Here is a 27,485-nt window from a genome sequence, read left to right on the forward strand (position 1 = left end):
ATATATTCTTGTGCCTGCAAGTGGTACAGAATATAGAGGAGATAAAGCCTCATTCACTGACTGCTGCTGTTCTTTTTGATGAACAATGAAATAAAAAGATAACAGCAGCTAGCATTATTTCCTTGCAGTTCAATGCTCCATTTCTAGGTAGTATTCTGTCTGCATAGAGTTTGTATTCTCCTCTATCTCCACATTCCCAAAATATATTGGTAGGTTAATCTGCTTCACACATGATTAGCAGGGACACTTGAGCATGAGTAGGGCAGGCACATTAAATTGTGAGCTCCTCTGAGGGACAGTTAGGACAATAGAATATGAGTATGGCAGGCACACTACATTATGAGCGCCTCTGAGGGACAGTTAGGACAATAGAATATGAGTATGGCAGGCATACTACATTGTGAGCTCCACTGATGGGACCGTAAGAACACTAGAATAGGACTAGGGCAGGCACATTAAATTGTGAGCTCCTCTGAGGGAAAGTGAGGACACTAGAATAGGACTAGGACAGGCACACTACAATGTGAGCTCCACTGATGGGACCGTAAGAACACTAGAATAGGACTAGGGCAGGCACATTAGATTGTGAGCTTCTCTGAGGGAAAGTTAGGATGTTAGAATATGAGTATGGCAGGCACACTACATTGTGAGTTTCTCTAATGGGACAGTTAGGGCATTAGAATATGAGTATGGCAGGCACACTACATTGTGAGTTTCTCTAATGGGACAGTTAGGGCATTAGAATATGAGTATGGCAGGCACACTACATTGTGAGCTCCTCTGAGGGACAGTTAGGGAATTAGAATATGAGTATGGCAGGCACACTACATTATGAGCGCCTCTGAGGGACAGTTAGGACAATAGAATATGAGTATGGCAGGCATACTACATTGTGAGCTCCACTGATGGGACCGTAAGAACACTAGAATAGGACTAGGGCAGGCACATTAAATTGTGAGCTCCTCTGAGGGAAAGTGAGGACACTAGAATAGGACTAGGACAGGCACACTACATTGTGAGCTCCACTGATGGGACCGTAAGAACACTAGAATAGGACTAGGGCAGGCACATTAGATTGTGAGCTTCTCTGAGGGAAAGTTAGGATGTTAGAATATGAGTATGGCAGGCACACTACATTGTGAGTTTCTCTAATGGGACAGTTAGGGCATTAGAATATGAGTATGGCAGGCACACTACATTGTGAGTTTCTCTAATGGGAAAGTTAGGATATTAGAATATGAGTATGGCAGGCACACTACATTGTGAGCTCCTCTGAGGGACAGTTAGGGAATTAGAATTAGTTTGACAGGCACACTACATTGTGGGCTCTTCTAATGGGAAAGGAAGAACATTAGGAGTATGGCAGGCACAATAGATTGCAAGCTCCTCTGAGGAACAGTTAGTACCATGAGTTTTTCAGAGTACAATGTAAAGTGTATTCAACATGTCAGTGCTATATAAATACATCCCAATAACTGCTACACAGGACATTCAGATTATGCTCGGAATTCATATAAGCAAAAAGATGTGCAGCTACTTTGGTGATAGGTAGATATAATATAATTTAATTTTGCATGACTTTAATGTCTTTTCTGTTCATATAGGCTGCAGAAGGAAACCTTGTGGTGAGTTCCTCTTCTGACCATTCCCTGACAGTGTGGAAGGAATTGGACCAGAAACCATTACATCAGTTCAAAATGAACTCTGACCCTATTCATGCTCTTGATCTCTATGGAAGTGAAATTATCACTGGCACTGTGGCAAACAAGATCGGCATTTATTCTCTTCTTGATTCTTCTGCACAACCAAACAGTACAACCAAGCTCAGCTCTGAGAACTTTAAAGGGACTTTGACCAACGTGGCTGTCCTGCCAACCAAGAGACTTCTTTTACTGGGCTCAGATAATGGCGTAGTCCGACTTCTTGCCTGATAGAAGTCGGTTTAATTCTCGTAAACCAAGGCGACCTCATCTTAACAATGATGTTGCACAACTATCTGAAAAGCCATAAGCCTGTTATATATCGAGCATTGAGAGTATCCATAGCTAGACCAACCAGCATTGTAATTTGTAGCAGAAGATTGTAGTTCTAGGTGGTCTTTATATAAAAAATGTGGTGCTGCCCACCTGTAAAAGAGGACTGATGTTAAATGGTCTATTTTGCTAGTGTCTTTAAATTTAGTTGACCCACTTTGTGCTTTTAGCTACTATGGTCTACAGTGTTGTCTTGAAATGCAGATGAGCCTCTGTCTTGGGGTCTCCAGTAATGTCTGGAGATTCAGATGAGCGTCTCTGTGCTTGGATCTGCTGGGGTGTCCGGTAATGTCTGGGAATTCAGATGAGCCTCTTTGTGCTGGGTGGTGATGGTCATGTCTAGGAGAAATCATGGAGAGGCATGTGATTTGTTTGATCAGCTGATAGATTTACAATGCTGATTTGCTGAGATCACATCCTGCTTTAGCACATGATCATGACTAACAAATCAGAGACTTGCATATCTATCACCTGACCAAACTAATCACATGCTTCTCCATGAGATCTAGACTTGACCATCACTAGTGCTGGGGTCTCCAGCAATCTCTGAAAATGCAGATGAGGTTCTCTGAGCTTGGATTTGCCGGGGTCTCCGGTTATGTCTGGGAATTCAGGTGAGCCACTCTGTGCTGGGGTCTCCATTAATGTCCGGAGATTATGATGAGCCACTCTGTGCTGGGGTCTCCAGTAATGTCCCAGAATTCAGATGAGCGTCTCTGTGCTGGGGTCTCCATTAATGTCCGGAGATTCTGATGAGCCACTCTGTGCTGGGGTCTCCAATAATGTCTGGGAATTCAGATGAGCATCTCTCTGCTTGGATCTGCTGGGGTCTCTGGGTATGTCTGGGAATTCAGGTGAGCCACTCTGTGCTGGGGTCTCCTGTAATGTCCAGAGATTCTGATGAGCCACTCTGTGCTGGGGTCTCCAGTAATGTCTGGGAATTCAGATGAGCGTCTCTCTGCTTGGATCTGCTGGGGTCTCTGGGTATGTCTGGGAATTCAGGTGAGCCACTCTTTGCTAAGGTCTCCTGTAATGTCCGGAGATTCTGATGAGCCACTCTGTGCTGGGGTCTCCAGTAATGTTTGGGAATTCAGATGAGCGTTTCTGTGCTTGGATCTGTTAGAGTGTCCGGTAATGTCTGGGAATTCAGATGAGCCTCTTTGTGCTGGGTAGTGATGGTCATGTCTAGGAGAAATCATGGAGAGGCATGTGATTTGTTTGATCAGCTGATCGATTTGCAATGCTGATTTGCTGAGATTACATCCTGCTTTAGCACATGACCATGACTAGCAAATCAGAGATTTGCATATCTATCACCTGACCAAACTAATCACATGCTTCTCCATGAGTTTTCCTTGACCATCACTAGTGCTGGGGTCTCCAGTAATATTTGGAAATGCAGATGAGCCTCTCTGTGGTTTGATCTGCTGAGGTCTCCAGTATGGTTTGGGAGTTCAGAGGAACCACTCTGTACTGGGGTCTCCGGTAATGTCTGGAGATTCAATGATGTTTGTTAGTGTACTTCTACTTGTGTAAAATGGCCCTTATCGATAATCTCATTATGTATAGACTCTGGGTACTATCAGATCAAACACCGTAAATGAATGGTAAATCTGGGAGCAACGCAAATGAAGAGTTCACTACTTTACCTTCATATGCATTCAGGAATAATAAAAGAAAAAAATGGGAGCTCAGCCTCCTACAGGAAGACTTATTCCATTTATGGCTGAGGTGTAGCTAATTTGCAGATGCAATATACAAATAAATGTTGTAGCTTGCACACTACAGAAGTTCACAGGATTTCAATGTGTTGGGCTTCTCACCCTTTCTCCAGTGCCCTTGAGAAAGGGTAAGATGCACAAAACATTGTGATCCTGTTTACTGTGAACCATTTCATAAGGAATAAGACTTCCTGTCTATGGTTGAGCTGATTCATAATACAGTGTAATTGCATTATTTGTTTTACATTCCTTTATGGCAACCCCTATGCAGCTTGCCCGCATGTTCAAAGCCTCAACCCCATTTATAAGTGAATAAAGGTAGCAGCCTCTGTTACACTTACTACAGGTTCCCTTTAAGGCACAGACAAATATAGCTATGTGTCTACCGGGCAGTAGCAGCTCCGCTTATTCATCTGCCTAGGAAAGGCCACTGTGACTTTGACATAAAAAGTGGCCGCAAGTCCTCTTGTTTTCCTAATCTGACATCATTTCATTATGTATGAGTGGGTACAATTTCCCTTTAAGTTCAAGCACTTATTATTTATCAATGAAAATGACTGGAAACGCTGCCTACTTTTATTTTTAGCGCCAGAATACTACCTGCAGCCCACGTGGACTACATGCTAAATTAATATATATTGCACTTAGTTGCAGTCAAATTTTGCAGTATTAATGGAGAAGTGTCTGACCCCTCCTCCGCTGTACATTTCATTAGTTTGCACTTTAAAAAATGGCTTCCTACTTGCTAATGAATTATAAATAATGCATTTTATTTAAATTTGTGCATGTGTGAATACTGAACTGAGCAGACTTCCTGGTGCCATTTCAGTTCATTATTTAGAAGTCCTATCGCTTTTGCAATATAGTCATACGATAATATAGTTTCTTACATAGAGATAAATATGTCTAGGACTTGTTTTGATCAATATTCGGGAGCAAGTTCTTGTATATACTTGTATTGCTAGCACTGTAACAAAACAAATCATTTTTAGCAATGTCAGCCTGGGTGTCTCAGGAAATATATATACTTATATATGTATTGTCAGGCTGTGTTTATAACTTCAGTACTTCCCTTTTTTCTGTCTCGCTATATCCGCCATCGTTATTTCTGTGGTCCGGCTGCATCACACCTCGGGTCTAACCACGTGTTTCAGCAGAAGCAAAATATTGTGCCACCATTGCTGTCTCTTAGCTCGCGTACACACCAAGAGCTTGCAGCAAAACTTTGTAAATGTTTCTGGTGAACTTTTATACTAGAATTTACAAGACCATTTCCATTTCGTTCCAAGGTCATCCATTTTTGGTTGGAGCATGTAAATAGACATGATCTCGATTTTGTCCAAATCATACAATGTATTGTTGTACACAGATGCATTAAACATATTCTTCCTATATCTAAGTTGATGGTCATTTTATTTCTTGTTTGTTCTGTCACACTAAAGAAACCTTGGGATTCCACCTTCATCAATACTGCAGTTATACGCTATTGCTTATTTAGCTTCTTTAAATAAATAAAATTACCAGTACCATCCAAAGGTTACTCCATCATGAATCAATTAGTTTTTTAATTATGTAGAATAAGGCTGTATATGTTTAATTTCTTTGGGTAAATAAATTCCATTATCTATTTAAAATGTTATTATTAAAGAGAACCCGAGGTGGGATTTACTTATGCTAGTGGGGCACAGAGGCTGGTTGTGCACACTAACATCAGCCTCTGTTGCCCCATGGTGTGCCTCCAAGACCCCCCTGCGCGCGACACTATACCCCCTGCAGTGCTGGCGACACGCAGCGTGTTGCCAGCACAATGTTTACCTCTCGCCTGTCTGTTAGCGCCGCTCCTCCATATCAGCGCTACCCGCCCGCGTCCCTTCCCTCCAATCAGCGGGAGGGAAGGGACGCGGGCGGGTAGCGCCGATACGGAGGAATCATGGGAGCGGCGCTAACAGACAGGCGAGAGGTAAACATTGTGCTGGCGATACGCTGTGTGTCGCCAGCAATGCGGGGGGTATAGCGGCGCGCAGGGGGGTCTTGGAGGCACACGATGGGGCAACAGAGGCTGGTGTTAGTGTGCACAACCAGCCTCTGTGCCCCACTAGCATAATAAAATCCCACCTCAGGTTCTCTTTAAGATAATGATTATTTTTCTCTATCCTAAGTACAACAGAAAAGTTGTTCAAATATGAATGAATAACCTATTAAACTTGGGATAAAAAACTAATATGAAAAGTTGATATTCTTAACGTCGTAATCTACTTGCATATTAAAGTTATACCAGCAAGAATTAGTCTTTATGTAGAAAACTTTGATTTAAATTATGCATGATTTAAATCAAGCCTTACTGACTAGTGATTTAAGGCTGGTTTCACAGTGGGACGTTAAAGTCCCACGTTACAGCAGCCAGTAACGCAGCCTAACTCACAGCACTGTAAAATCAATTGTGCTGTTCACAGTGCCCACGTTGCGTTAGATAGTAACGCAGCACGTTTAAACAAAGTGCTGCATGCTGTTCGTTATACTGGGCTAAGACGCGTTCGACTGTTTGCACATGCTCATTAATGTTGGAGGAGGAGGTCTCCCCTCCTCCTCTGCGTGAGCCACATGGCTAATTAATATTCACTGCACTGCAGAGACTCATGGTAGGACTAGTGTTGTCCGGATCATGAACAGAATCGTTTATTTGATCCGGATCTTTTTTGTGAGTCGAATCATCCGGATCATCACAATGAAAGATTCGGTTCACAGTGGATGTCTGTCTGGAAGAAACAGGAACATACAGAATGTACAGTGCAGGGATAGTCCTGTCCTGCTAGTCATTTCACCCAGTCTGCTTCCCTAGTAAAATGATTCAAATGATTCGGTTTAAAGATCCGGATCTTTTCAATGATCCGATTTAAATGATCCGAATCCCTAAAAAGATCCGGACTTCCTATCACTAACCTGGAGCGGCTGCTTTTGAGAGCTGCATAACGCAGCTCAATCTGACGTCCAACTTCAACACCACCATGCGTTGCGTTAGGGGCACATTATGCGACCATAACGTCCCCTAAAACGCAACGACTTGGTGTGTAAGTAGCCTAAATCGTGAATTAAATTAGTTTGATTCAAAAACTGGCATTAACTTTCCTGTTTACAAAACTAAATACACTTTATTAATAGCCTTTCCACCTTCCTTATGAACTTATTGGCCCTTCCCTGCACTGCTTTTTACATATACTTTCTATGAAAGTATAATTATCCTTCTCCTTCACATAGTAGTATGTTATAAATTATTCAGGATGCTCATTTACTGTATACCTTTAATTCTAGTTTCAGCATCAGAATTGCATCTATATATTGCTGTACATTGCCATGTAATGTCGCCCTCCCAGTGATGTTTAGCCTAGGTCGTGATGTCATGCAGCCTTCTCTCCCAGAGCACTCTGGGAGATCAATTGATGTTCTTACTTACTTCACAGGGTGCTGGTATCCTCAAAAGACAATTTCTTTGGTTGCATGAACATAGGACTAGCCTTTCTTTTATTTAGCACTCCCTCTGGCAAAATGGCCACAGTTGATCGTATGTTGAGACTTCTCTTTGCTGTACTAATTACATGCCTAGTCAGGAGCAGATTTGTCTCAATATTGTCACTTATACACAGTGTGGCATTCTTCTCCTCCAGAACTCTAACATGAGTTTTCAGAAGGTCAGCTTGCTCACATCTGCCATAGAGGTATTTACCCTGGAGCGCCTGCTCCAGTCATGCATACAGACAACAGACTGTACTGAACAAAATCTGCAACTTTGCTTCCACTAATCTCCCCTAAGTCCATTTTAGGACATAGTTTGCTTAGATTACTTTCTTTTAAACAGACTGTGATCCCTGGCAATTTCCAACTCCTATTTTAAAGCAGACTTGAACTCAGAACTTCCACTCTGTTCTAAAAGATAAGCAACGGCATAATTACCTTCAAAGGAAAAGATTTTTGTTACAGCTGATACAAATCCTGCAATAAATCTGCAGTGTTTGCTTCCTGCTCTTATGGAAGCAGACATGGGGTTAACATCATGTGTTTACAAATTAGCTGCTCTGCTGAGACAATCGGCTGATAGATCAAAATACCCTGGTGATTAGACACAGATGAGGGGGGAATTAGACAGGCTAAACTCTCTCTTAATACATACATGGTTAATTTCACTCTGTTTTCTTTCTGTCCTGTGTAAGAGTTCAGGTCCACTTTAACCTCCTTGGCGGTAACCCCGAACGTAGTTCGGGGTAAGCCGCCGGAGGGTGCCGCTCAGGCCCTGCTGGGCCGATTTGTTTAATTTTTTTTTTGCTGGACGCAGCTAGCACTTTGCCAGCTGCGCCAGCACACTGATCGCCGCTGCCCCGCGCACGATCGCCGCTATCCGTCGCGCCGCACGGCCCCCCCAGACCCCGTGCGCTGCCTGGCCAATCAGTGCCAGGCAGCGCCGAGGGGTGGCCCGGGACTCTCAATGACGTCCCGACGTCAGTGACGTCATCCCGCCCCGTCGCCATGGCGACGGGGGAAGCCCTCCAGGAAATCCCGTTCTTTGAACGGGATTTCCTGATCGGAGATCGCCGAAGGCGATCGAAGAGGGCGGGGGGATGCCGCTGAGCAGCGGCTATCATGTAGCGAGCCCTGGGCTTGCTACATGATATAGGGGAAAAAAAATTTTTTTAAAATTGCTGCGCTCCCTCCTGGCAGTTTTTTTTATACCGCCAGGAGGGTTAAACACCTGTCTCCCGTCTCATTATTGCCTATACAATTATCCTGCCTGCCTTCATACCAAAGTCATTTCACCTGTGTAAAACTATTTTTTGTTCTCCAGCTCACGGTATAGCAAGATCTGGAAGGGGTCATGTTACATGGTGGTGATCTATTCACTACAGACAGAGCGGTGTAGTAAGTACAATTATGCAGGCATTCATTGTGCACCATTCTGATGTCTGAGTAAATACTACTAACGATGGGTCAGAAAAGGACCTTCTTCTTCTGTATTTTTGGGAGCTCATATAAAAATGATGTTTCTCACCAGGATATAAACAACGGAGCAGTGCTTTTCAGCGCTGCTAGATTTGGGCGCAGCCATAGACTATAATGGGAATCACATCTACAGCGGCGCTCAGTGAGTAACGTCAGCGCCGGCAGAAGACGGAGCCGAAGTTGCTTAAAAAAAACAATAATTCGTCCTCCAGCAATCGCTGGAAGCCAAATTATATCATTCCCCCACTATCCTTTTTCTGCCTGGAGGAGGAATAGTAATTAACACGGCCTGGACTTGTGCAGAAGCAGGATCAGCCATATACCGGCTGTATCCTGCGCCCAAGTCTACCGGCACCAATTCCAAATGTATGCATAAGCAGTGCTATAAGGGCTGACCCTGAGCCCAAATGCAATTCCCTTTTTCCCCTGAGTTTCCTCCTAGGTGATCTTTTCACACCTTGGGCTTGATTTACTAAACCGTGATAACTCGCATCACGCCATTTTGAAAATGCACACGAAAACGGCCGTGATATGAGTTATCACGGTTCAGTAAATCAAGCCCCTTGTCAATAAAATGCCTTTTAAGCCACCAGCAAGCAAGAAAATACGGTACTTTTCCGTTAGCTGTGCGCATCCACTAGGTGGCGATAATTACTATTTCCCATCCAGGCTGCCATGGATAGTAGGGAAAGATGTAATTCTGGTGGAGTTTTATTGCCACCTAGTGGATGCGCCCGTCTAACGGAAAAGTACCGAAAATACTCTATGTAATTTTGATAGTATTTTTTTGACCTACTTACTTGGATTTTTTTGTTAATTGCAAAGTGCTGAAAAGTTATTTTAAAAAGAAAGTTGAAAAAAATGATCTCTCGCTTACCTTTTTCTAACTATCACCTTTTCTTGTAACTGCTTATGGGATCCCTGCATTGTGATGCACATGTGTTGGAATCACTGATGTGATCAGCTTGGGGTGAGTATCGTGCATTGTCCCTTGTCTATTAAGGTGCCCATTAACTGTACAATTTTTTCACCAAATGCGATCTTTTGATGTGATTTTTACGATCTGAAATAATCAGAAGGTAATTATCGATTGTTCACATTTACTGAACGATTCTTTCTTCAAATTTGATCATAAAATCCAACTTTCAGAACGATTTTATCCTATTTAGCCATCAACCAAAGAATCGTTCACTATCCATTGCCTTCATAAAACAGTGAATGTTCTATACAATTCGATCATTAAAATCACATTGAAAGGTCTCATTTGGTGAAAAAATTGTACCGTTAATGGGCACCTTAAGGAAGAACATGCTTAGGTTCTCGCTCTTTAGTGGTACTAGGCCTAGGGCCCACTATTGCACTTCCAGTAGTGTTATAGAAATCACCAGCAATTCCAAAAGTACTAGGTTAATGAGTCAATGGAGGTGATCCCAGCATTTTTGGAGCAGTTGTGCTTCAAGAAAAGTAAATGATCGCTGCAAAATCACTTTTCAATCACTGTACAAAGGTTTTCCTACCCAAAATTCCTTGCTGTACTCATAAAGCCTTCAGTACTATTGCTACTCAAAACCACTTGTACCCATAATGCCTTCAGCACTTTTACTACCCAAAACAACTTCCTATAACCATAATGCATTGCACTTATGGAAATTGCAATTGCTATGCAAAATTCAAGATTTCTATAGGATCCAGTCCTTGGTGCCTTCCTTTTTTGTATGGTCAAGTTTGAAGGTGCTTGAGGGCTCGTTCCCACTGTTGCGACGCGATTTCGGCCGCATTCCGACGCTTGTAAAAACGCATGCGGATGAGTTTCCGCATGCGTTTTTACCCGCGATTTCGCATGCGATTTCGCATGGCAGGGTGCCATGCGAAATTAACCATGACACTGCCAGGGCTAAATAAAATTGAAAAAGGTGCGAAATCGCACGCGAAATCGCGGGTAAAAACGCATGTAACAAACGCATGCGTTTTTACTATTAAATACATTAGCGGCGATTCGCACGGATTCCCGACGCAGGCGAAATCGTTGGCTCTTTTGTGCGTTTTTTTCACGCTGAAAAAAACGCACCTCAACAACGCTACAGTGGAAACAGGCCCATCCACTTGCATTACATGTGCGGATCTGCATGCGTTGGACGCATGCAGATTCGCGATAGTGGGAACGAGCCCTTAGTGCCAGTCAGGACTGCTGATACTTACAGAAAGGGGGGGGGGAGGGGAGGCGCAAAAAAACTTGATCATACCTCCCAACTTTTTAACATAAAGCGGGGCACTTAAGCCATGCCCCGGCCACACCTCTAATCCCACCCCCACCACACCCCTAGTCACTCATACTATGAAGATTTCATAAGAAAATGTTTTATAATTTAAATCACACTGGTCCTTTCTATCCTGGTTTGTAAAAGCGATTTCCCAGCGCTTTTAAGAATAAATACATTGTATTTATTCTTTTCCAGTTCAGAGTTCACTTCCTGACTGATGTCAAGATGTGAGAAAAACGCAATCGCTTTGCAAAAGCGCTTAAAAAAAGGGCTTTTACAAAAAAAATTACGCACAGAAATCACCGGAAATCGCAAAAAAAGGTCAAAAACTGCCAACGTGAACGCCAACCCGATCGGAACGCAATGTGAACAAGGCCTAACACCATGCACTTTAAAGTTTATGAACAGTTCACACCTCATCAGTTGCAATGTGGTGTAACTGACTCCGTTGCTACAACACAGAACATGCAGTACATTGCTAGAATGACGCACACTGATGAGCGCAATGTTTGTCAATGAAGTTGCATTGCACATTGGTCAGTTGCGTCTTTGCCTGCATTACATCAAATGCCACTGCAAATGTGGTTTTTGGTTGCATCATGCGCACATTATAATGCAATATATGCAATGCAATGTAATGCCCTAGTGTGAAACTAGCCTAAGACTGATGCACTGGGCCCGATCCAATTCCCTTTTTCTCCTAGGAGATCATTTTTCATCTTTTAACCTCCTTAGCGTTCTGGACGAGCTGAGCTCGTCCAGTAACACCGCAGGGCACCGCTCAGGCCCTGGTGGGCCGATTTGAATAATTTATTTTTTGAAACGCGCAGCTAGCACTTTGCTAGCTGCGTGTTTCTCCGATCGCCGCCAATCCGCCGCTACCCGATGTGTAACAGGCCCCCTTCCCCAAGACCCCTGCGCAGCCTGGCCAATCAGTGGCAGGCAGCTCTGAGGGGTGGATCGGGACTCCCTGTGACGTCACAACGTCGATGACGTCATTCTGTTCATCGCCATGGTGACGGGGGAAGCCCTGAAGGATATCCCATTCAGAACGGGATTTCCTGATGGGCATGATTGCCAGCGGCGATCGGAAGAGTGGGTGGGATTCAGCAGGGAGAGGGGTATCATGTAGCTAGCGCTGGGCTAGCTACATGATTAAAAAAAATTAGATAAAAAAAAAAAAAAAAAACACCCGCGGCCGTGGGAAATTCGAATGCCAGGGAGGTTAAAATAACTTTTCAGCACTCTGCAATTGAAAGAGTACCAAGAAGTTGGCGAAAAAATACTGTCAAAGTGATTGAGTATTTTCTTGCTTGCTGGTGGCTTAAAAAGCATTTTATTGATTGAGGACTTATTCACAGTGGGATGTTGCTTTGTAATGCGGTGTTAAGGTAATTCTAACGCAACGCAAGAAAAAAGTAACGCACATTAATGCTGCGTTACCATCGCATACAGTAGGTACAGTGAAGCATACAGGCGATGAAAAGTATGCTTTCCTGTACCCGGTAACGTGTGCGTTTAGAGGTAATGCACTGCAGCATTGAGTTACCATAACACAACATGTTACAATGCGACTCTAACGTCACACTGTGACTGTCCCGTAGGCTTATCATTGCAGTGCGGTAAGCTGCATTATAAGAGTTTATAACACAGCTCCGCAACATCCCACTGTGAATGCAGCCTAAATGTCAAAATAACCCCAAGGAGAAAACTTAGAACAAGTGAATTGGATTGGGTCCATTGACTTTAATATAAATTGTGACCACTGTGCTGGAAGGGCTGCAGAAGCCAGGAAGGCAAATCATACAAAACATGAAGGTTGAAAGTATGTATAATAATAATATAATCCTTAACTCATTTTATGTAAAAAAAAAAAAAAAAGTTCAGAAAAATACTGGTATTACACTTAAACCTATAAATCTGACAGTGGCGTTCCTTTAATATACAGTTGCATGCTTAATTTCCAGGTCAAACTGTACAGAAGACTGACATGTAATCACTGGGCTTTATAATTGTACATGATGTTACGGACATAACCATTAACTTACTGGCTTTCTGTACTCCACATTATATCTGAGTGGTTAGATTTAGCTCATTAGAACAGTAATAGCATGGAGGTCCTGCTGCTGTATACAAGGTGAATTGCAGCGGTATCGCCATAATAGCGCTAAATGGTGGATCGAAAGCGGAGGTCCATTTTTTTTATGTTATTGTTGTCAACAAGCTCTTTGAAGGCGGGAGAGTTAAAGAAAAGCACTTAAGTGAAACTGGCCATGCTGTGATGAGTTAGTGGTTGAAAGAGGTGCTGCCTCAGAGGCCAAGGACTGCTTACAGCCTCCAGCTTAGTACAGGATATTGAGCTGTGACTCATAATGTCATTAGGCACAGACGTCATACTAGCCATTCGCTGATCTCTGTTCTGCATACATGACAGTGATGATAGATCTGTTTACTGAGTTTAGGAGTTGCTCGATGCCACACAAGTCAGCGAATGGCAGGGCCTGTTAAATGTTTCTTCCTATGCAATCTTAAAGGACACCCGAGGTGAAAATAAACGAATGAAATAAACAATTGTATCTATCCTCCTCCTAAAAATGACTTTTTAAGATATTCCACAGTTTTTTTTATATGTAAGTCTACTTTTTAAACGTTTATTGCTTTTGCTCAATGACACCTTCATTGAAGTATACCAGAGCTAAAATCTATGAACTATTGACCCTTTTATCTCTTTCCTGCTCTCTGAAGCCATTTTCTGCTAGGAAAGTGTTTATAGTTGAAATTTCTTATCAGTGAGGGTCTCAGACCTGACAGGAAGTGCCACTTACATACCTGAAGTTTAACGCTTTCAGGCAGAGAAAGAAAAGGAACAAAGTATAGTAATTTCATCATGTCACATCGGGTATCCTTAACTACTTGCCGACCGCTCCACGCCGATTGGCGTAAATGCAGTGGCAGCCCCAGGAGCGCTCCACGCTGATTGGCGTGAACGGCTGTCAATGGGGCTAGCAGGAGATTGCGCATCTCCGCTTCGAAGTCTAATATACCTGTACAGCGCTGTGATCTAAGGCAGCGCTGTACTGGGGACAGCCGTGTGACACGGCTGTCCCCCTGGGCGGCAACAGAGCAATCAGCTCTCATTGGCTGAAGCCTATCACAGCCGAACGCTGTCATAGGCTGGCTAGGGGAGGGAGGGATTTGTAAATAAAAAAAATAAAAAAATTAATAGAAAAATAAACAGAAAAATATTTATAAAAAAAAAAAAAAACATTGTGGGAGCGATCAGATTCCACCAACAGAGCTCTGTTCATGGGGAGAAAAGGAGGGGGGGATAACTTGTGTGCTGAGTTGTGCGGCCCTGCAGCGAGGCCTTAAAGCTGCACTGGTCTATTTACAGAAAAATGGCCTCGTCTAGGGGGGTTTAACACTGCCGTCCTCAAGTGGTTAAAAAAAAAAAAATCACATTTGTTTGCACATTTGTGTGCTTGTTTTTTTGTCCTTTAGAGGTTATCAGTTTCTTAACTTTTCATTATTAAAGTGTACCTGAGGCAATATGTGACATGATGAGATAAACATGTATTTACAGTGCAAACCATATCAATAACCAGGCTGTTTTATTTTGCTCCCAGAAAGAGTTAATTTCTGGGCATGGAAGTGACTGCTTCTGTCTTGTCAGAAATATAGTAAACATCACTGATAAGCTAATTACAGCCATAAAAGTGGCTGGGAGGGCAGGGAGAGACAAAATACATGAACTATTGGCCTCTTTTTAGACTCTGACACTTAATTGACTGCCACTGATTAGAGACAGTGAGGCCCAGTGCACACCGAGCGGTTTTTGATGCGATCCACCGGCCGCATCCGCCTATCAAACCGCTCAGTTAACCAGCTGAGCGGTCTGGACGAGCTCAGCTCGTCCAACACCGCCAGAGGCTGCCGCTCAGGCCCTGCTGGGCCGATTTTCACCAAATAAAAAGCAGCACACGCAGCCGGCACTTTGCCAGCCGCGTGTGCTGCCTGATCGCCGCTGCAGCGCGGCAATCCGCCGCGTGCAGCGGCGAAAGAGGGTCCCCCCAGCCGCCCGAGCCCAGCGTAGCCGGAACAAACAGTTCCGGCCAGCGCCAAGGGCTGGATCGGAGGAGGCTGACGTCAGGACGTCGGCTGACGTCCATGACGTCACTCCGCTCGTCGCCATGGCGACGAGGTAAGCGAAACACGGAAGGCCGCTTATTGCGGCCTTCCGTGTTACTTCTGGCCGCCGGAGGCGATCGGAAGAACGCCTCCGGAGCGCCCTCTAGTGGGCTTTCATGCAGCCAACTTTCAGTTGGCTGCATGAAATAGTTTTTTTTTAATTTAAAAAAAAGCCTCCCGCAGCCACCCTGGCGATTTAATCAGAACGCCAGGGTGGTTAATGTATCTCAATGAGATGGTGCACACCGGCGGTTTGAGGATTGTAGCAAACCGTAAACGTGCCTCCTGCTGCACGTTTGCGGTTTGCAGAAGCGTTTCTGCTTCAATGTAAAAGATAGGAAAAACGCAAACCGCTCTGAAAAACGCTACTTCAGAGTGGTTTGCCAGGCGTTTGTTACAGAAGCTGTTCAGTACAGCTTTTACTGTAACAATTTGTGTAATCTGCTACACAAGAACGCAGCCAAAACCGCTAGGTATGTTTAGAAATCCGCTCTAAACATGCCTAGAATCGCTCTGAAATCTGCTCCCAAAACCGCTAGCGTTTTGTGGATCTGCTAGAGGTCTTGGTGTGCCCTGGGCCTAAAACATTCAACCTGCTTTGTGAATGTTTAAATATAAAAGAAACCCTGGGATACTTAGTCATTTTTAGGAGTAGGAGGATAAATATAATTGTTTATCTCATCAGTTTATTTTCACCTTGGGTTCACTTTAAGGTCATGGGAATTAGACAGGCCTGTTCAAATTCCCAACCAACAGTATGAACACAATATCCATCACTAAAAACAATGGAATGGGTGGGTTCTGGCTGGAAAAATGCCACTCGTTATCAAAGTGGGTTTAGCCACTTTGCGACCACATAACGCCGATTGGCTGCCACAGAGTTGCTCCCGCAGGATCACCTGATGCCGACTGGCGTCAAGTCCTAGCCAGCGCACGCGTGATCATTCCCCGCCGAGTGATGCAGCGTAGCTCCGTAATCAGCCTGCTAGGTCCTGGCTAGCTGGCAGTTAGTAAAAAAAAATCTGTTAATTTACATGTACAGCGCTGTGATCTACAGCAGCACTGTATGGGGGACAGCCCTGTCACATATATTGGTAGGTGAACAGAGGCGCCAGAAGGATAAAAGTACATAAAAATTTAAAAAAATTGCTGGGAGGAAGTGGTGGACTCGCCTCCGTTAAAGCAGACACCAAGGACTGTAAATATATAGATATACACATTTATTGAAAATACCCCAAAGATGCAACAACAGCAATTCAGTTATAGCAAGCAGAGCTTCTCTGTGAACACAGAGGTGCTCTGCTTGCTATAACTGAATTGCTGTTGTTTATCCCCTGCTTATTGTCTGAAGAAGTGGGCTGTGCCCGCGAAACGCGTTGCATCTTTGGGGTATTTTCAATAAATGTGTATATCTATATATTTACAGTCCTTGGTGTCTGCTTTAACGGAGGCGAGTCCACCACTTCCTCCCAGCAATTTTTTAAAAATGTTATGTACTTTTATCCTTCTGGCGCCTCTGTTCACCTACCAATATATTTGAGTCCACCCCAGGTGGAGGGGTGATCTACCCCCTTTCTTCCTATCTACAGAGAGCGACTTCTTAATCCTGAGCGAGGACAGGTCTAATCTCCTCACCTGCCTAATGAGTGGTTACCTAGGTGGTAACCCGTGTTTGTGAGTATTACCATCTCACTGTTTCATTTATCCAATCAATTTTGACATACTACACCATATTGGGCTCTCGATTTCTCTTCAACTTTAGCCCTGTCACATGTCGGTCTTCTCGAGTGGCAGGGAAACAGCTCCCTCTCATAGGCTGATGCCTATGAGAGGCGATTTCATATGATTGGTTGTCGGGGGGAGCAAGGGAGGGTAGAAGTGAAAATTTAAAGACGTGTACACACACATGGACATGTACACACAATGCAACTTCCTGTTAGATTACCCGTTGATTGGACAGGAAATTGCATTTAACTGATCACTGATCACTCCCTTCCACGAGAAGACACATCTTCTATGTCACTGCTTTAGGCCTTTCACAGTAGGTCGTTGCGTTTTGATGCAACGTTAAAGTCGCAATGCAAATTACAACGCAACGCCCCAAAAAAGTTGCAACGCAACATGCCCCGTTATTGTCGCATACTGGCAATGAAAAGTATGCTTCCAAGTCATTACTGAGCATGTGCAAACAGTCCAACGCAGCTAATAACGTGTATAACGCACAGCATGCAGCACTTTCAACTAACGCTACACGTTATACACAGACGCAACGTGTGCACTGTGAATGTCGCACAGACTTAGTATTGCTGTGCGTTTGTCTGCGTTGAAACATTTTATAACTTGGGACTTTAATGTCGCACTGTGAAAGAGGCCTTAAAGGGAATCCAAGGTGAGAGGGATGTGGGGATTGCCAACTATATTTATTTCCTTTTAAACAATACTAGTTGCCTGGCAGTCTTCCTGATCCTGTGTCTTTAAAGCTAATTAATGCGATCATTCCACGACTCATCCACACCCATCGTCTGGCATCGTTCCTTGTCTTCTGGTGGTTACTTAGCTTAACCTCCCTGGCGGTAAGCCCGTGCTGAGCACGGGCTATGCCACGCAGGAGTATTTCTCAGGCCCTGCTGGGCCGATTTGCATAATCTTTTTTTTTTTTTTTTGCAACACGCAGCTAGCACTTTGCTAGCTGCGTGTGCACTCTGATCGCCGCCGCTCCACGCCGATTACTCGCCGCGCCGAAACACCCCCCCCCCCCCCCCCAGACCCCGTGCGCTGCCTGGCCAATCAGTGCCAGGCAGCGCTGAGGGGTAGATCGGGACTCCCAATGACGTCACAACGTCGGCGACGTAATGCCGCCCATCACCATGGCGACGGGGGAAGCCCTCCAGGAAATCCCGTTCTTTGAACGGCATTTCCTGATCTGAGATCGCCGGAGGCGATCGAAGAGGGTGGGGGGATGCCGCTGCACAGCGGCTATCATGTATCGAGCCCTGGGCTCGCTACATGATTTAAAAAAATAAAAAATAAAAAAAAAAACTGCTCTGCTGCCCCCTGGCTGTTTTTAATAGACCGCCAGGAGGGTTAATCCTTTCAGCTGTAGAGTACATTTGAAATCGGCGGCGGTAGACTTGGGCGCAGGATACAGCGGTATATGGCTGATCCTGCTTCTGCACAAGTCCGGGCTGATTTAATTACTATTCCCCCTCCAGGCCGACATGGATAGTGGGGGAATGAAATAATTCGGCTTCCAGCGATTGCTGGGGGCCGAATTATTATGTTTTTAAGCAACCTCGGCTCCGTCTTCTGACGGAGCCGACGTTACTCACTGAGCGCTGCAATAGGAATGATTCCTATTGTAGTCTATGGAGGCGCCGGCTGCGCCCAAATCTAGCAGCGCTGAAAAGCACTGTTCCGCAGCCGTAGACCCTGAACAAGGATGCAGCAGATCAGGTACTCTGACTCAGGTTTTACTGGATTAGCCATATGCTTGTTCCAGGGTTTTGACTCAGACGCTACTTATGCCAGAAGATCAACAGGACTGCCAGGGAACTGGCATCGTTTACAAGGAAATTAATATGGCAGCCTCCATATCCCTCTCACCTCGGTTTCCCTTTAAAACTGTCTGTCCATTAGGGGTTTGGACAATGCACAGGCTGCTGTTCAATCTAGCCAAGCTGCATCTGACAGTCACACAAAAAGTCAGGTTTGCAAACCCATTAATCTAGATAAAAAAATGAATAATGCAAAAATGTTTTTTTGTGCAAATCTATTCCTCACTTTATCCTTTATTCACAATGAGTTACCGCATGCGGTGATGAAGTGTTACTCTTGCGCTAAAAAATTATTTTAGGAGGTAAATTCAGCAAAAATGAAATTCATAATGAAAAAGCACATTGGCTTCAATTAACTAAGATCATGCTGGAGATAAGGCAAGAGAAAACTTACCTCCACAAAGTGAGAGAGTTATCTTATCTCTTCATTCCTTAAGTTACCTCCTCTGTACTTAAGTTACCTCATCTGTCATTATTTACACACGCAGCTAATTACAAGCCTGAATAGAGCGATTTTGCCGCGTTAGCCTGCTTGCACAGGCGCAGTGATTAGCCACATGGCTAATTAATATTCACTGCACTGTGCTGACGTCACTGGCGGGACCACGTGATGCGGAGTGTTCCGCTCACGTGGTCTCCACCAGCACATGCGTACTATAGTACGCATCACGGACGCATCAAAGAGCCGCTTTAAACGGCTCTTTGCTAACGTCCTCTGCCACCAACAACATGCGTTGCGTTAGGTGCACGTTATGCGACCTTAACTTAGCACCTAACGCAACGTCTTAGTGTGTAAGTAGCCTTAATCTATTAGATTGAATGGCTACACAAGATGTTAGCTAGCACTAGGCTAGCTAGTATAGGTTCCCACCAGCCCCACGGTCCCCCCCGAACCAGCCGTTATATACATACCAAGACTATCCAGCAATTGCTGCAGCCTCCCCACACAGCTCCGGTCTTCTCTATGGGGAGGAAGGTGACTGCGCATGACGTCATGCACAATCCTCCCCAGAGAGAAGACCAGAGCTGTGCGGGGAGGCTGCGGCGATTGCGGGACAGAGGCTTGGTATGTATATATCGGCTGGATTGGGGGGTGGTGGGGCACCTATACTAGCTAGCCTAGTGCTAGCTAACATCTTGTGCAGCCATTAAATCTAATAGATTTATCCTGGGAGACTGATGGTAGCAAAATCTCCTGAGCGGCATAACGCTGAGGAGGTTAATTACCATTTTTTATCACCTGTAAATACCTGGCGTTACCGCACTTTTTTTTTTTTTTTACCAACCTTTACTTGCACTCGGAAAAAAAAATTTGAATGTGGGGAGAAAAACAGTAATTACTCCTCCAGACTGCAATCCAGGGCAGCCAGGATTGCTAAAGAGCCCTCCAACCTGGGAAACCGCTACCCCAACTTACTCCCATTGGGCTGCTGTTTTAGAACCATCTCCACCAGGACCACCAGGCACAGGAGCTCCTTCTTCCCCAAGCCGTCCTGGCCCTCAACTCTCACCCACTCAATCCTGTAATCCTCCACTGTGAAAGTATTATAATTTGTAACTAATGTAACTAGCAATCCAACTTGTGTTATGTAACTATGTACATATCCCATCCACCTGTGTTATGTATATCCATGTCTATTTGCCATGCTTTTTATTTTTCTCTTTGGATGTGCCAAAAACAATTCCTTGTACAACACCCCATACTTGGCGATCAAAATTTATTCTGATCAGGGGCGTAACAATAGACGCTGCAAGAGATGCAGCTGCAGGGGGGCCCAGAAGCCACAGAGGGCCCCGTCCTGAGAGACTGACAACTAAGGGCAAGGAAAGGAAAAAACTTTCTGCTCTCTGCACAACTGTTCTAATGACTACATCTGCTCAACTACTGAGAATCATACAAAGTTTTGCAGACAAAGGTTTGTAGACAATCCCTATTCAGTGTTCAGCAGGGTCTTGTGTACAGCCTTTCTATTCCTCCCTAAGGGCTGTGTCATCTAGTGATGCTTGAGGCGTCTGGGTACGGAGAGAAACCGCTTTCTATTCTCTGCACAATTGTTCTAATGACTGCATCTGCATCTGATAATGAATCGTACAGAGTTTTGTAGACAAAGATTTGTAGACAGTCCCTATTCAGTGTACATCTCCAAGACCCCAACCTCTCTACCCCTACCCTAGCCCTCTGTACTGTAGTGATTCTGGAGAACTCTGCAGAGCCAATTCTGCCCCCAGCCTCTTCACCCCCTTTCCAAGTGCTGTGTACTGTATGCAGTGATGCTGGAGGAGTCTGCAGAGCCAGTTCTGCTCCATCAGAGGAGGACAGAGTGAGTGTAATAAGCTGAGGCACACTCTATCAGGAACCGGCCCGTGGCACGCCTGCGTATACGGTTTCCGACTGCAGGTTTGGCCCGATCGAGAGGGGAAGCAGCCTTAGTCACGCTAAAACAAGGCTGTGAACCCCCAGAACACTTCTCACTGCCACCACTAGCGGTTTGCTAGACACGTCCACTCTGCTGTCGAGTGCTCAGCGCGCAATCCGCGTTTTCGTGTCAGTTTTGTGCTTTAGGCCGAATACGGGAACGCCATGCACACACACACAGTTGCAATCTTACACTGTAGTGAAGCAAAACCACTAACAGTCGTTCCGAACGATACTGTTAGCCACTCTGCTGTCGAGCTACTTGCACTGGCGTTTTCGTACGTTGGGTCAGCTGCACGCTTTCGGCCAACGTATGACAAACGCCCCCACACACAATGCAATTACAATTTCATATGGTAGTGTTGCTCAAGCATACAATTAGGCATGGACTTATACACAGTTACACTGCAGTCTCTTCTAGGATGTGAGTGTTAGTTTAGTACAGCAGAATTCGATCTTATTAAATAACAATTTAATATTCCAGAAAAAACATGTAACAATGCAGACCTTAATATATACACAAGATGTACAAAAAACAAAGTAAAAAAAAGTTACAAAGTAAAAGTACAAGATAAGAGTTTACAAAGATACACACAAGGATATTTGCGTAAAAATAAAAATGGGGATTAAAACGCTACTAACTTGAAGGTCTAAACATTGTTGGCGGGAGCACGCGTTTTTTCGACCAGGAGTCGAGATCATCCCTAGCTATGCGCTATCTCCAGGAGAAGATACCTGTGACTGTCCTGGACCAACTTAAATAGTCTGAAGTGTCCCCTGGGGCATTTAATGTCCAGCCCCCAGGAACTAAAGCAATTTCCCCGTTTGTGACATCACCGAACGCTTGTCCTAGTCTTCCTGTGATATGCGAACTTTAAAGGGTTCCTGTTTTAGCTTTTTGAAGGTTGCAGAATTCAACAGGTAAGATTGTATCCTAACAGACATCAAAAGGCTTCCTCAACATTATTTCCTAGCATCAAAGCTTCCTGTCTCCGTTTTTAAAGTCTGCAGAGATTTCCAACCCCTTCCAATAGATGTAATTTACAGGATATAGTTTGCACCTCCACCAATAATTCAATTTCCTCACAATGAAATAGTGTTTAACACACATGTCAAACGTTTGGTGAGGAGACTCTTCCTGACTAGTCTAGAGTTCTTCACAATGCTTTAACAGCCTTCATCAACAGAAGTGTAAATGTTTCAATTGTCAATGACTTCAAAGCTTCAGCTCCAGATAAGGTGGAAAAAAACCCTTCACTTCTGCCATTGTCTGATTAACCCCAGCTCTATTCACTGAGGTCCGCTTTAGATGCAAATGTAGTACAGCCAGATGACAATCGCTTCAAAGCAGAATACACATGTGAGATATAGCAGACAAACCAGATGGCAGTTACCTCTAATATCATAAATAGTCGCCATGTCCTGCGTATTACTGTACATATCGTCATCACCACATATACCATCCATATCCTCACACACTCGTCTGTCAGTTTTCTGTATGCATTTTCTGCACACCATGTGTGTCTGCATGTGTGAAAACATGCAGGTTTTATTACAGCTAAAATGTAATTGATAGAGAAAATATCATCCAAACACCATCCAAAGTTACGCAGGGGGGCCAGTAAATTCTAGTTACGCCTCTGATTCTGTCAGGAATTTTCCGTAAAAAAATTATTTACTGCACATTTATTGTGAATGGAGGCTAATATGCTTTAACAAAACAAAGGCCTGTACAAAGGCTATATATATTTTATTTTTATTTTTTTTTACAGGTGATTGATTCCTGCTGTTGCTAGTCCATCATTTATTGTGTTAATTATGATTCACTTTCAAAGCTACACTGTAATCTTTGATCACGCATTACCTAAAAGCTGATTACAAGAGTATTAGTCATGATGACTGAATGTACTGCAGAACAAGACAAGTACACCCGTGGGGCGATACAAAAGTGCTAAGGTCGCTGACATTCTTCCTTTATTCCCATTGCCGCCTATCATCTTGTTACTGTTCTTTTTAATTATGCCAAGTGTCCTTCAGGACTCCTGTTAATACAAAAGGTTTGTATGAAAAACAGTTACATCTTTTCATTTTAATTTGTTGTGTTCCTGTTATATTTTTACTTGATTTTTGCTTAAAATCACGCAAAGCGCATTGGGAAGAATTGTCTGCATATTTTATTGTGAGAACACGATGTGAGTAGATCATGAAGTACTTTTCTAAAAAAAAACATTAAAAAAAACCAAAAAAAAAAAAAACCTTTCAAAAACTTTGAGTTCGTTTAAAGGGGCTCCGAGCTCTACTTAAAAAGTAAAACAGTACTCACCGGGGGCTTTCTTTAGTCCAGCGCTGGTCGGGAGGTCCCACGACGGCGTCCTGGCTCCTCTCCTAGGCCCCGCTCCGGAATGGCTGGACGGCGGCAGCCCGGGCGACAATCGGCTGAGTGTCGGGCTGCTCCTTCCGCGTATGACGCGGCTGACGTCACATGCCGGCCGCCTCGCGTCATCACGGCGGCCGGCGTGGCAGTACGGCGCATGCGCGATTAAAGCGCGCATGCGCCGTACTGCCACGCCGGCCGCCGTAATGACACGAGGCGGCCGGCGTGTGACGTCATACGCGGAAGGAGCAGCCCGACACTCAGCCGAGTGTCGCCCGGGCTGCCGCCGTCCAGCCATTCCGCAGCGGGGCCTAGAAGAGGAGCCAGGACGCCGTCGTGGGACCTCCCGACCAGCGCTGGACTAAAGAAAGCCCCCGGTGAGTACTATTTTACTTTTTAAGTAGAGCTCGGAGTCCCTTTAAAGCAGGCCTGAACTCAGAACCTCCTCTCTGATCTAAAAGATATGCAACAGCATAATAACCTTACAGCTGATACAAATCCTGCAATAAATCTGCAGTGTGTCTACCTCCTGCTTTCCTGGAAGCAGCCATAGGGTTAACTTCCTGTGTTTACAAATTAGCTGCTTTGCTGAGGCAGCCAGTTGACACAGCTGTGAGATCAAATTACACTGGTGATTAGTCACAGATGAGGGGGAATTAGAAAGGCCAAACTCTCTAAGGGCTGGTGCACACTGAGCGGCTTTTTCAGCGTTTCTGCAGCCGCTTGCGGCTGCGGATCCGCTTGCTCAATGTATCTTAATGGGGTGGTTCACACCAGAGCGGGAGGCGTTTTGCAGAAACTCATACTCCCGGGGTGAGGCATTTTTTGGATTGCGGATGCGTTTCTGCCTCAATGTTAAGTATAGGAAAAACGCAAACCGCTCTGAAAAACGGCAGTTCAGAGCAGTTTTGCCGGCGTTTTTGTTACAGAAGCTGTTCAGTAACAGCTTTACTGTAACAATATCTGAAATCTACTACACCAAAACCGCAAAACGCTAGCTGAAACGCTACAGAAAAATAAGAAAAAGCGTTTCAAAATCTGCTAGCATTTTGCGGATCTGCTAGCGTTTTTTTGCTGTGCACCAAGCCTAAATACATACAGGGTGCATTTTTCTCTTCTGTCCTGTATAAGGGCTCGTTTCCACTATTGCGGTGCGGAATCGCCTGGATTCCACCGCTCATGAAATCACATGCGGATGCGATTCCCCATGCGTTTTTTGCCGCGAATTCGCATAGGTGAGAGTATATGCGATTTTAACCATGTCACTGCCTGTGTGAATTTACATTGGAACCTATGCGAATTCGCGGCAAAAACCGCATTGGGAAATCGCATGCGATTTCCCTATTAAATACATTGCATGCGATTCGCATGCATTCCACTTGCAGGCGAATTCTGCGGCTCTTTTGTGCGTTTTTTCACCGCTGAAAAAAACGCACCTCAACAACGCTACAGTGGAAACAGGCCCATCCACTTGCATTACATGTGCGAATCCGCATGCGTTGAACGCATGCGGATTCGCGATAGTGGAAACGAGCCCTAAGAGTTCAGGTCCAGTTTAACTGCATCACTTTCACCGGCGTACCTACCGGGGATGCGACCCCCTCAGCCGCAGGGGGGCCCGGGGCTGCTCTGGGGCCCGCTCACTGTGCCTGGGGGGAGCGCTGCTCTGGACCCCCCAGCAAGGTGCTCAACTGGCCGCAGCGTCTAATAGACGCTGCGCCAGTTCATTCCCCGCAGCCCCGCTCCACAAGCCTGCATAGTCTCCGGCAGGCAGAGCAGGGCTACGGCAAGATGGCCGCCGAAGAAGCCCTGCACTGGAGACTATTTGTGTCTCTAGTACAGGGCTTCGGCAGCCATCTTGCCGTAGCCCTGCACTCTGCCTGTCAGCGCGGGAGATGTGCTGCAGGAGGACTCGGGGAGCTGCGAGCCAGATGCCGGGAGAGGAGAAGACTTCTGTCAGGTAAGTGAATTGTTTTTTTTTTCACAGGTGCATTTTTTTTCTAGTGTCTGCTGCCTACATTACGATTTTCAGGTGTCTGCTGCCCACATTATGATTTTCTGGTGACTGCTGCCCACATTATGATTTTCAGGTGTCTGCTGCCCACATTACGATTTTCAGGTGTCTGCTGCCCACATTACGATTTTCAGGTGTCTGTTGCCCACATTACGATTTTCAGGTGTCTGTTGCCCACATTACGATTTTCAGGTGTCTGCTGCCCACATTACGATTTTCTGGTGTCTGCTGCCCACATTATGATTTTCTGGTCACTGCTGCCCACATTGCGATTTTCTGGTGTCTGCTGCCCACATGACGATTTTCAGGTGCCTGCTGCCCACATTATGATTTTCTGGTCACTGCTGCCCACATTGCGATTTTCTGGTGTCTGCTGCCCACATTGCGATTTTCTGGTGTCTGCTGCCCACATTACGATTTTCAGGTGTCTGCTGCCCACATTACGATTTTCTGGTCACTGCTGCCCTCATTGCGATTTTCTGGTCACTGCTGCCCACATTGCGATTTTCTGGTGTCTGCTGCCCACATTACGATTTTCAGGTGTCTGCTGCCCATATTATGATTTTCTGGTGTCTGCTGCCCACATTACGATTTTCAGGTGCCTGCTGCCCACATTACGATTTTCAGGTGTCTGCTGCCCACATTATGATTTTCTGGTGTCTGCTGCCCACATTGCGATTTTCTGGTGTCTGCTGCCCACATTACAATTTTCTGGTGTCTGCTGCCCACATTGCGATTTTCAGGTGTCTGCTGCCCACATTACGATTTTCTGGTGTCTGCTGCCCACATTGCGATTTTCTGGTCACTGCTGCCCACATTACGATTTTCTGGTCACTGCTGCCCACATTGCGATTTTCTGGTCACTGCTGCCCACATTGCGATTTTCAGGTGACTGCTGCCCACATTGCGATTTTCTGGTGACTGCTGCCCACATTGCGATTTTCTGGTGACTGCTGCCCACATAAGGATTTTCTGGTGACTGCTGCCCACATAAGGATTTTCTGGTGACTGCTGCCCGCATTAGGATTTTCTGGTGTGTGCTGCCCACATTATGATATTCTGGTGACTGACTGCTGCCCACATTAGGATTTTCTGGTGACTGCTGCCCACATTATGGTATTCTGGTGACTGCTGCCCACATTAGGATTTTCTGGTGACTGATGCCCACATTGCGATTTTCTGGTGACTGCTGCCCACATGGCGATTTTCTGGTGACTGCTGCCCACATTGCGATTTTCTGGTGAACTCTGCCCACATTACGATTTTCTGGCCCACATTACGATTTTCTGGTGAACACTGCCCACGTTACGATTGTCTGGTGAATGCTGTCCACGTTACGATTTTCTGGTGAACGCTGCCCACATTACGATTTTCTGGTGAACACTGCCCACGTTACGATTGTCTGGTGAATGCTGTCCATGTTACAATTTTCTGGTGAACGCTGCCCACATTACGATTTTCTGGTGAACTCTGCCCACATTACGATTTTCTGTCCCACATTACGATATTCTGGTGAACGCTGCCCACATTACGATTGTCTGGTGAATGCTGTCCACGTTACAATTTTCTGGTGACTGCTGCTCACGTTACGATTTCTGGTGACTAGTGCCCACATTACGATTTTCTGGTGAACTCTGCCCACATTACGATTTTCTGGTGAACTCTGCCCACATTATGATTTTCTAAAGGCCCACATTACGATTTTCTGGTGAACTCTGCCCACATTACGATTTTCTGGCCCACATTACGATTGTCTGGTAAAATGCTGCCCACTTTACAATTAATTTACAGTGAAACGCTGCCCCATTACGATTATTTGGCACCTATGGGGGGGGGGGGGCCCATCCAAATATTCGCAGGGGGGCCCAGTGATTTCTAGTTACGCCCCTGATCACTTTATTGGAATTCTTCATGTAGCATGAAGGCTGCTTCACA

General features: G+C 45.0%; 1 protein-coding gene across 4 annotated transcripts in view; it reads left to right on the forward strand.

Moving 5' to 3' along the window:
• Positions 1–5,153, forward strand: part of WDR81 (WD repeat domain 81) — an 86,122-nt gene extending 80,969 nt beyond the window's left edge. For all 4 annotated transcript variants that reach the window (XM_068270070.1, XM_068270071.1, XM_068270073.1 and 1 more), the window contains one exon: positions 1,605–5,153. In XM_068270070.1, the coding sequence (XP_068126171.1) occupies positions 1,605–1,931 (327 nt within the window). In that variant the 3' untranslated portion in view covers positions 1,932–5,153. The remainder of the gene's footprint in view (positions 1–1,604) is intronic.
• The last annotated feature ends 22,332 nt before the right edge of the window (positions 5,154–27,485 follow it).

This window comes from Hyperolius riggenbachi, chromosome 2, assembly GCF_040937935.1.
Source record: "Hyperolius riggenbachi isolate aHypRig1 chromosome 2, aHypRig1.pri, whole genome shotgun sequence".
Lineage (NCBI taxonomy): Eukaryota > Metazoa > Chordata > Amphibia > Anura > Hyperoliidae > Hyperolius > Hyperolius riggenbachi.